Genomic DNA, 10,197 nt, shown 5'->3' on the forward strand with positions numbered 1-10,197 from the left:
TGACACTTCGAAATGGGACATCACTTCAATGTGTGTGCCCGCGCGTTAACAACACATCAAAGCGTTTCGCATATAAAATTGTTGTTCGTGTGGCAACACATGTCCGCAGCAATGTTCATTGCTTTGTAGGCGATGTCCTTGGCGCTGAGATTCTCGACATCGTAGAGTGCCCTGGCTGCTGCTATGGCATATGGGCCCCCCGACCCTGTGCCCAGGACATTTCCAGATGGTTCCAAAACGTCTCCGTTGCCAGTTACCTCCAACAGCACGTCTTTGTCCGCCACTATAAGGACTGCCTCCAGGTGTCGCAGGTACCTGTCGGTTCTCCACAGCTTGGCTAGTTCGACGCAGCTTCGGAGAAGCTGATCTGCACGTAGTGAGGGGGGGAAAAAATGGGGGGAAGGTGAACTGTGAGCAGCCCATGTGTAATCGTGCTTAGACAATGAGCTTCGGAAATGAGCTTCGGAAATGAGCTTCGGAAATGCGCTTCGGAAATGCGCTTCGGAAATGCGCTTTTACAACACACTTCGTCACCGCACACGCGCAGTGATCCGCGTTAAGGGGGAGGCCTCACTTGGGTATTCGTCGATTTTCGTTTCGAACTTGTCCATCAGGGTGAAGCAGTCCGCCGTGGCCCCGGCGAATCCCATCAGAATGTTGTCCTTCAGCCTTCTTATTTTCTTTGCGTTCCCTTTGACGATCTGGCGAAGAAATGAAAGTGCAAAACGGTGAAGGCGTAAGAAGGAAAGTGAAAAGAAAAAGGCACAATCAGGTAAATAGGCATGCCAGTGATCCTATTGATACGCGAGAACATGATGGGCACCAAAACGACAAGGTTACAACTCGCAAAATGAGCGTCCCCTCCATTTTTCACTTAACACAGAGGGAAATGGGGGTAAAATGTCCACGCCTACCATTGTTCCTTGAGAGACCATTCCATCTCCAATTAGACACTGAAGAGGGGGGGGGAAAGGTTAACGTGTCTGTGTGTTGTAACGCCTTAACTTTTTTTTTTTTTTTTTCCCTCCTTTGTAGCTCTTGCGGGGACAAGTAACGAGGGGGTTCACTCATTCTTTTTGGTGGCAATGCCAAAGGGTTATTTTCCACACTGCTAGGTTGTCAACCCCCGTCACGACTTTGCCTTCTCTTCCACTTCTAGGCTCACTTACCACTTCGTTGTTCTTGCGCACGCACAGTATGGTCGTGCCATGTCGCGGCGGGAGCAGCCTTGCCGTGGGGGCGAAGTAGTTTCTCTGCAAGGGGGGGAGAGAAGCCAAGATGTGTGGAGAGGCACATGGGGAGATCCCCAGATCGGGTGATATACCCCCCGTGGTAATGCCAGCGGGACGATCCGAGATGGGAACACTCGCAGAGATGTTCTGTGCATTCCCACCTGTGTCGCTCGGCCGATCGCCGGGGGAACCCTAATCAAGCCTGAGAGGTGCCTTACAAACATGTTTTTTCGCCTGGCTTTGCTCAGATTCACAAGAGGGGGAAAAACCCGTGGGTGGCGCTGAAATTGGCCTAGGGGAGGAGAACCTGGTGATAGGCTCCTCAGTATCTCCCTTAAAAAAAAAAAAATTAACAAAACTCGAATGGGAGCAGCAATGGTTTGTTTTTTTTACAGTCTCTACATGTGCGAGTAGGAAAGAGATATACACAAAAGCTATTTTGCATGCGCAGGATGGAGAAAATCAAATCTGCCCTTGCACAGGTGGGGATTGACGAAGCTACGAATGAACAATCCATGCGCAGAAAAACAAAAAAAAAAAGTGGAGCAGTTAAGGAGCTAGCTGAGTGGTATAATGGGATGGCGGAGTGGAGTCGCAACGGCGTGCGGCAGGGACTACTGTGCGCTTTGCTGAAGCGCGTTCGAAAAAATAAAATAAAAATGAAGTAAAAATAAAAAATAAAGCAAAAAAAATAAAGTAAAAATAAAGTGAAAAAAAAGTGAAAAAAAAGGAGGGCCCCACATGTCCGTGTCGGCTGAATTGCGCGCGCAGTGATTTACAAAGAGGGGGATCGCAAAGGTTCGATTTTTCTTCTTAGGGGTGAGGGGAACCATGCTGGGTATCCGCTCGTTGAAGTTGCTGCTTACTCTTTTCTATGCGTAAGGGGTGGTAGGTTTGGCCGTGGGGCTGTATCCCCGTTGTGCGCTCACCTCAGAATGGGGAGTCCCCCCGTTCCCAGTTGGAGTGTCCCACTTAGGAATACTTCTTTTTCGATTATGTTTTCCTCCCCCGTTAAACACTCCCCAGGGGTGTCTATGTATGTAGGTTTATGTGTATGTGTCCGGTGGGGGGTCCAAATATGTGTAGGTCCTAAAATTATGCCCTCTAGTGCGGCCATTCTGAAATTTCCCCATTTTGAGAATTCCTCCTCGAAAGGGTTAGACGGGCCAAACGGGTCAATCTTCCAGCCCGTCGAAGATGGCTCCCATTTGAAGTAGCAAACTTTCATCTCGGTCTGAGAGGTAACCACTGTAACTGCCACCCGCAAAGGCATCAGGAGCGACGTGGTCAAAATAGTCCACGTTATGCACCTTGACATCATCTTCACATTCGAGGAGCAGGTGAGGGAACTCCATAAAGTAGCACGAACCATACATGGAGTGCTTACCAACAGGTGGAACAAAAAAGTCAATTATGTTTTCTCCATATTTCAGTGTCTTCACAGCGTAGCAGTGGAAGAGGTCCCATATCTTTATTCCATCCCTCGCTAGGGACACCATGTTTTCCCTTTTGTTATTTACGTGGCATTTGATTACTTGGCTTCTGTGTCCAACGAAGGTCGTGCATTTTTGGAGGTTCACTTGGGAGTGGCATTTTTGGAAATTCACCTTTGAGTGGCATTTTCGGGAACTACTTCCCTGCAGCTGAGCTTCATTGTGCTCCCCATTTCTCACCTCAACCTCAACGTAGTCGCCATAGGCGGCTAGTTTTTCCTCCGCGCGTCGTTCTTCAGGGTAGACACCCTGACTCACTTGAGGAGAAGAATCTGCCTCCCTTTGGTCAAACTGGGAGAAGGGAATTCGAAATATTTTGTTCCCTCTGCACAGATACAAATGCGTGTTGAAGGGGTCATTCGTGCAAATGTATGTGCAGTTCTCCGAGCTCGTCTTCAAAATGTGAGTTGGTTCCTTGGTCTTCAATCCCCACACATGTAGCGTCCCATTGCTAGTAAGTGTCACTAAGGAGTAGTACGAGCCGTACACATTTGGCGTCACTGAAAGAATCTGAGTTATTGTTGCATTTATGCTGTGCTGATAGCGTAGAAATGGAGTTATATTTTTTTTTTTTCTGAACAGGTCAGGTAAATTGTACACATGAACGATATTGTCATCACTGTAGGTGTAGAGGACGTTGGCTATCTGGTCAATTATGATATCCTTAATGATGCCGTAATGCGCTTGGAAGGAAGTGATTAATAATCCTGAGAGGGAGGACCAGACGTACACGTTCCCAAGTTTGTCTCCCCCGATAATTACCTTTTCATTGTTCGTGAGCCTGATAACATTCAACTGTACGCGCATGTGCTTAGTCGAAATGGGGGCACTCTTCGTGCAGACATATTTGGAGACCACTTTTTTATTCACGCTGAGCAGGAGGAAGCTCCCATTTCTGAGCTGGCAGATCTTCTTCTCCGCGTCCTTCACGGGGGCCTCGAATTTGTTTTCGCATCGCTCGTTCTCCGCGTTCAGCAGCACGATGTCGTGATTTTCGTACAGAGCGAGGATTTTCACCTGCTCCATTGGGCCGCTTGGTGGGGGTTACACCTCTCCGGGTGGCTGTCGCGAATTGGCGCCTTTTGCCTGGGCCTACCACGTAAGTTGCATAAAATGTGGAAAATGACGCGCCGAACAAAGTTGCCTTCACCTTTTCTGCGCCACGCGCGACGGAGGTTGTTGGTGAATCAACCATGAACCCTGAACTTCCTTCCATTAACCAAGTCGCTGATTACCATAGGGAACGGGAAGAAAAGCGCATCACAAAATGGGGAGCATCATTAGGGTAAATAATACTTATGCATACATATTCCTTCGTATAAGCGCTTGTGATGATCCTACGCAGGCGCGGAGCCCGTTCTGATGTGACATTTATTTTCTTTCCAAGGGGCATTATATCTATCGTGACTGGTAGGTTGGAGTTTTATTTTTATCCCCCGCGGATTTGTTCTTCCTCGAGATGTATGTCCCCTTGCCGATCAATTCGGGGAACAAAAAAATAGGGCAAATAAAAAAAAAAAAAAAGGGGCTATTTTTTTTTTTTTTCCTTTTTCGTCATGAGAAAAATCCCGTTGTTGGGTTAGTTCCTCTTGTGGGTTCTTTAGCTGGATAAAAGGACACAACGTCGTTCATTTTTAAGTTCACCTTTGTGAACGTATGTTTATTTTTTTTTTTTTGTTCTCCCTTTTTTCGAGCAAACCACTGTGCCGCGAAGTAATGTGCAGTCCGCACCGAGCGCGAGGTGTGCCGCAGAAGGAGCCGCTGAAGGAGCCGCTGAAGCAGCCGCCCATTTGTTCCCTCCATTTTTGGAGAACACCAGAAATGGTATTATTATGCGCCGTTTCACCTGCCCAATTGAGCATCGCACCAGGGAGGTCTCCATTTGTTTACTCTCCCCTTGAGGTAGCATTGAGGCAGCATGCGGGAAAAGAGTAGTTCTATGTCCACTCGAATGGGACAGCCACTTTGAGCAGAAAAAGAAAAGAAAAAAAAAAAAATGAACAAATGATTGAAACACTGCGTATGTACGTATGTAGCGTTGCAACCGTTTTACATAGCGCCACGTACCTTTGTAGACACATGCACAGCTGGACACAACGCGCGTAGTGCTTTCCTCAAAAAGGAAGGAGTAGCCTTTTTTTAACCTCTGCAAAACTTGGGGCGTCACATTAGCTCAGCTGGCATGCCACGTTTACTGAACCGTTTGCACCTGTTTTTTTTTTTTTTGCGAGCATGTGCACACGCCGAAGCGGGCCCACTCTTCCCCCCCACCACCATCCTTCTTCTCCTCCTCCTAACTTTGAAAAACATAAGAATAATAATGAACAGCCTCAGACTGCGGCATATCGAAAATGCGCTAAACAGCTTCAACTTCCTGTCCCCCCTGGACATCTACATGCGCCTGTACTTCAAGGGGAACAACATAAAGAGCAAGGACAAGCCGTTCATCTCGGAGCATGTCTACAACATAATGCGGAATAAGACGCTCCTTTCATATCTGTCCGCCCCCTCTCCGCTCTACACCAACGTGGTTAAGACGTACTTTTCCTCGGACAAGTTGGTTTGCTCTCATCGGCGATTAGCGGTGCTCAGCGGCGATTATGCGGCGTGCCATCCGCATTGAAATAGTACTAATGCACTGATGCGTCGATGCACCAATGCACCGCTCCCCACTTGAGAGTGCATGCAACTCCACATGCTTCTTCCATTAACCCCCCCCAGATGGAAGTACGAAATGAACAACAAGAATATTCCTGCACACGTGCGGTACTCATTCCCGAAGGAGCTCTACGAGCAGTTGGTGAACTGTTACGGAGAAAAGAAAAGCCACACGCTTATGTCCATCCTCAACGAAAAGGCACCAGTCTTCCTACGAGTCAACACAAATAAAATCTCACGAAACGATCTCTACAAACTTCTAATGAGCAAAGGAGTGTCTGTCGAAAAATGCGTAAACTCTCCACAAGGATTGTTACTAACAAAAAGCTATGTTCTAAAAAATAATTACGAATATAAAAAGGGTTATTTCGAAATGCAGGATGAAGCTAGCCAAATAGTTAGCTCGAAGATACCTGTCCAGCCAGGATACAAGGTACTCGATTTCTGTGCAGGGTCAGGGGGAAAAACATTGGCTTTTTCACCAAAAATGGATAACACAGGAAAGATATACCTTCATGATATACGAGATAAAATGCTATCACAAGCGAAAATTCGACTCAGGAGAGCAGGTATTCAGAATTATATCCTTCTCAATAGCAATCACATTTTGCTGAAGAAGTTATTTGGATATATGGACACGGTCATCGTGGATGTCCCCTGCACCGGAACAGGTGCCTTAAGGAGGAACCCAGAAATGAAACACAAGTATACCAACAACAAGCTCTACGATTATGTGAATCTACAGAGACAGATCTTCCAGCAGGCTCTACTTTATGTGAAGAAGAATGGAAAGATTGTTTACATCACATGTAGCATTCTGGATGCAGAGAATGTTCACCAGGCAAAGTATTTTTGTGAGAAGCACAACTTATTTTTATCCGAGCCTCCATTCCATTCTTTGCCGCAGTCCAAGTCTATGGATGGTTTTTTCTTGGCTATATTTGAGCGGCGGGACTGACCCCGTCGAGGTGGACCCTCCGCGGAGCCATCCCCTGGGGGAGATACACACGAGATATGCAGGAGATACGCAGGAGATACATATGAGATACACATACAACTGGGGGTCAGTACAACTGCCCATCCGTACAACTTCGGATGCCCCCCTCACGTGCACTTCTCCCCTTGGGGAAGTTTTCCCTCGAACGAATTTCGGTCTGCCACTTGTGTCATTCCCCACGATCGAAGCGTATGCCTCATGGCTTGCCACATTTTTCTTTAACATTAGGAGGGAACACTTCTCCTTCTCTTCTGTTTATGTAGCAGCAAACCTCTTTTTTGTCCTCCCCCCTTGGGATTATAAAAACTACCTAAAACGATCACACTCGCTTACAACTAGTACGTATGATTATTATAATGCTTCTCTCCCCATTTGGGTGAGTCGTTAAACGCCTGTTCAGGCGAGTGCACTTTAAAATAAAAAAAAAATTCTACCCTTTGAAAACGCGGGGCGGGGAAGAGAAACGAAAAACCCCTTCGCGCAGTGCGCAACGTAGTATACTATACCCACCCGCACGTATGCAGATTTATGTGCTAACATAGATGAACATATTTGAACATGTATAATGTGGCTTACCCACACGACGCTGCCCCCTCGTTTGCCACTTTTTTTTCTTTTTTTTTTCCGCTGCTTATCCACCGCTCAAACAAATCGCGCGCGCCACTGCGACAGTTTCGAGTGATACAATTTCAGGCGATACAGTTCCCGCCGAGGCAATTCCTTGCGAGTGAAAGAAGGTCAGCCCCTATTGACGCCCTTGCCACTGGTATGTCTTCACCTGCTCGTGCGTGACCATATATCAGCGCAGAAACGTATTCGTGTATTGTTCCTCTGCCCAGCCACTCACTGATTGGAAGATTGGGTGCCAAGAGGGTACAACACTTAAGCTGCACGCATGTATTTGCATGTCCCGCTTATCATTTTTCTTTTTGCATTCGTCCGTTGGCGCATCGGGTTTGAGGCCGCAGGCCGAGTAAGCAAGCAGCATAATTGAGACCCATAATAAAGCAGCCAAGTAGGCCGCGAAGCCAACCAGATAAACGTCCAAGTAGCCAACCAGCTAAACTTCCAACCAGATAAGCCGCTACCCCCCCCCCCCCTGGCAAGATGAACGAACTGGTGGTCTTCGACTCGAACCACCAGAAGCCCATCAACGACTGCGAGCTGGACTACTACAGCAAGAAATTGGCGACCTGCTCCAGCGACAATACGGTCAAAATTTTCGATGTGAGCCTTTCAAAGGAGCCCGTGTGCGTAGCTGAGATGCGGGACCACAGCTCAGCTGTGTGGAAGGTATGTTGGTCACACCCCAAGTATGGCAGTCTCCTAGCTAGCTGCTCCTACGACAAAAGTGTAATCATATATAAGGAAGTACAAATGAATAAATATGAAATCATTTATGTGAACAATGAACACAACAGTAGCGTCAACTATATAGAGTGGTCTCCACATGAGTATGGGCTGCACCTGGGTTGTGCCTGCTCCGATGGGCATATTAGTATCATATCGTACGATTTAGCGAAAGGATCAAATGGGGAAGGGCAGTGGAACAAGTATAGCGTGAAAGCGCACCTGAATGGAACGGCCTGCATAAACTGGGAGAAGACGAATAAGAATAAACATATGAATGAAGGGAGCAATGGAGCACCTGGAGTAGGAACAGCAGCACCATCGGCAGGAAGCGGAGGGGGAGATCATCCAAATGCATTCCAACTAGCGTCAGGAGGCTTTGACAATCAAGTGATCATATGGATTTTTGATAACAGCACGAAAGAATTTCACAAGGTTTATCAAATGAAGGACAATCCACATAACTCTGCAATTAAAGACATCGCATGGAGACCTAACCTGAACAATTGCACAAACATAATCGCCTCCTGCTCAGATGAAAACGATGTAATCCTGTGGATAGAAGACATAAGTAACAACCAGTGGAGGAACGGACAAGTCATTAAGGTAAAGGACAGAATTAGTAAATTGTGCTGGTCACCAAATGGGACCATCCTAGCCATTGCATGTACAAATGAAAATGCCTACCTGTACAGAGAAGGGTTAGACGGCGTGTGGGAAGAGGTATGCAATTTGGCGGACAATGAGAAGCTGCATGCACAGATGGAGGCACAAGAAAATATTACCGATCAAGTAGGGGGGACTAGTCTCGGCGGAGCAGTTATGGCAGCCACACCCCCCATGGGGAATGTACCAACAAACCAGGTGGACCCTTACACCGGATCGTACAGTAAGAACCCTGGTAGTCAAAACGAACCACCTAATGCCTTAAACTCTGTCACGGGTCAGACAAACTATGGTAATAAACTCTTCCCCAATAGTATCGGGATCAACCCTGCCGGAGCTCCAAACAGCAGCGTAAGCACCCCAGGGATGGTTGCAGCTGGACTAAACGCTCCACAAACGAGTAATAGTAACAATCCGTATGGTCAGACGGTCACTCCTCCCATGACTCCAGGGATGATGCCACCTCCCTTAAAGAATAACACAACCATGAGTCAACAAAATGTGACTCCAAATTATTTAATTCCTCCACATAAGAAAACCAGCGCTTCAAATGTCACATCCAATGTTGCAACTTACCCTATGGGTGGTCCTCCTGTGGGTGCCGCAGGACTTCCGCCTCCTCCTCCACCCCCTCCCGTTGCACAAGATCAGGGCAATCCCCCCTCTGGTGGACTGAATTATTCCTCTCCACAAATTCCCACACAGCAAGGAGGCGTCTCTCCGCCACAGTTTGGTGCAATTCCCCCCCCTGGAAGTATACCCCCTCCTGCCAGTATAGCAGCTGTGGTACCCATGGGTAATAAGCCGAGCATCCCCGGACCGCCTCCCCCACCTGGCGGACCACCACAGCAGGCGCAGCAGCCGCAGCCGTACCAGCCGCATCAGCAACAACCACTTCAACCGCCATTTCCCGGCGGCAGCCCCGGCACCATGAATTTTGCCAAGCCCAGCAGCCCAATGCCGCCCGCCCAATTTCAAGGTGGAAATGCGAACAAGACAAATTTCAGCGCACAACCGATTTCGCCTCCTCCTCCACCCCCTCCCCCATTTGGGTCGACGCCTCCCCAACAAGGACATCCTGTCGCCAAAGGAATGAACAAAACAAACACATTCTCAAATTTTAACCCAAATGTGATGACTCCACCGAACGCCCCCCCACCAATGGGCACGACTCCCCCAGGCCCGCCCCAAAAAAATGTGGGCCCCCCAGGAAGTAGCTACCCCCCGATGAATTACTCCTATCCCCCCCCACCTCCTTCCAACATGATGGGCGGTGACCCCGGTGCCAACCCAGCCCCAAATGCACAGTACGGCGCGTACCCGAGTTATAACCCGCCCCCCCAGTGAGGTGCGAACGGATGAAAAAGGGGGAAATGAAAAAATGTGCAAAGCTGCGAATGGGGAAATGGGAAAGCGTCATGAGTGAGGTAACCCCGCGAAAGTTGGTCAATGGGACAGAAAAGGACAGATGAGGGGGGCCCCTAGATGCAGGAAATGGCGCCCCACAAGAAGTAGCACTAAAGCAGTACAGCAATACAGCGCAATAGCACAGTAGCAGCGCGTGTGAACGCGGCGTGCCTTTCGCGTCACTCCATTTGACCGCACTTGGCAACTCGCCAGTCGTCAGTCTGTGGGGGACGTTGGCAGTGGACAAGGTGCCTCAGAAATGCGCGCTTGTGTATCTGCGAAAGTGGCGAATCGACCACCATCTCCATTTGTACCCCCTGCTTACATTTTACGTCTCCTTTTTTCTTTAATTTATGCAGATTTTTATAGCGCACATTTTTCTTCTGCTTTTTAC

At 48.2% G+C, this 10,197-nt stretch overlaps 4 protein-coding genes across 4 annotated transcripts; 2 read left to right on the forward strand and 2 right to left on the reverse strand.

Annotated features, from left to right (window-relative positions):
• Positions 1–56: 56 nt before the first annotated feature.
• On the reverse strand, positions 57–1,456 carry C922_03490 (ATP-dependent HslUV protease, peptidase subunit HslV; the record flags this gene model as incomplete). Its single annotated transcript, XM_008819082.1, has 5 exons — positions 57–367; positions 575–701; positions 915–953; positions 1,170–1,253; positions 1,394–1,456. The coding sequence occupies 5 exons, from the start codon at positions 1,454–1,456 to the stop codon at positions 57–59; spliced, it is 624 nt and encodes a 207-aa protein (XP_008817304.1).
• A 951-nt stretch (positions 1,457–2,407) lies between these two features.
• Positions 2,408–3,751, reverse strand: C922_03491 (hypothetical protein; the record flags this gene model as incomplete). Its single annotated transcript, XM_008819083.1, has 1 exon — positions 2,408–3,751. The coding sequence occupies one exon, from the start codon at positions 3,749–3,751 to the stop codon at positions 2,408–2,410; it is 1,344 nt and encodes a 447-aa protein (XP_008817305.1).
• Positions 3,752–5,045: 1,294 nt separating this feature from the next.
• On the forward strand, positions 5,046–6,341 carry C922_03492 (hypothetical protein; the record flags this gene model as incomplete). Its single annotated transcript, XM_008819084.1, has 2 exons — positions 5,046–5,281; positions 5,447–6,341. The coding sequence occupies 2 exons, from the start codon at positions 5,046–5,048 to the stop codon at positions 6,339–6,341; spliced, it is 1,131 nt and encodes a 376-aa protein (XP_008817306.1).
• Positions 6,342–7,487: 1,146 nt separating this feature from the next.
• On the forward strand, positions 7,488–9,743 carry C922_03493 (hypothetical protein; the record flags this gene model as incomplete). Its single annotated transcript, XM_008819085.1, has 1 exon — positions 7,488–9,743. The coding sequence occupies one exon, from the start codon at positions 7,488–7,490 to the stop codon at positions 9,741–9,743; it is 2,256 nt and encodes a 751-aa protein (XP_008817307.1).
• Positions 9,744–10,197: the final 454 nt, after the last annotated feature.

This window comes from Plasmodium inui, assembly GCF_000524495.1.
Source record: "Plasmodium inui San Antonio 1 unplaced genomic scaffold supercont1.15, whole genome shotgun sequence".
NCBI classification, from domain to species: Eukaryota; Apicomplexa; class Aconoidasida; order Haemosporida; family Plasmodiidae; genus Plasmodium; species Plasmodium inui.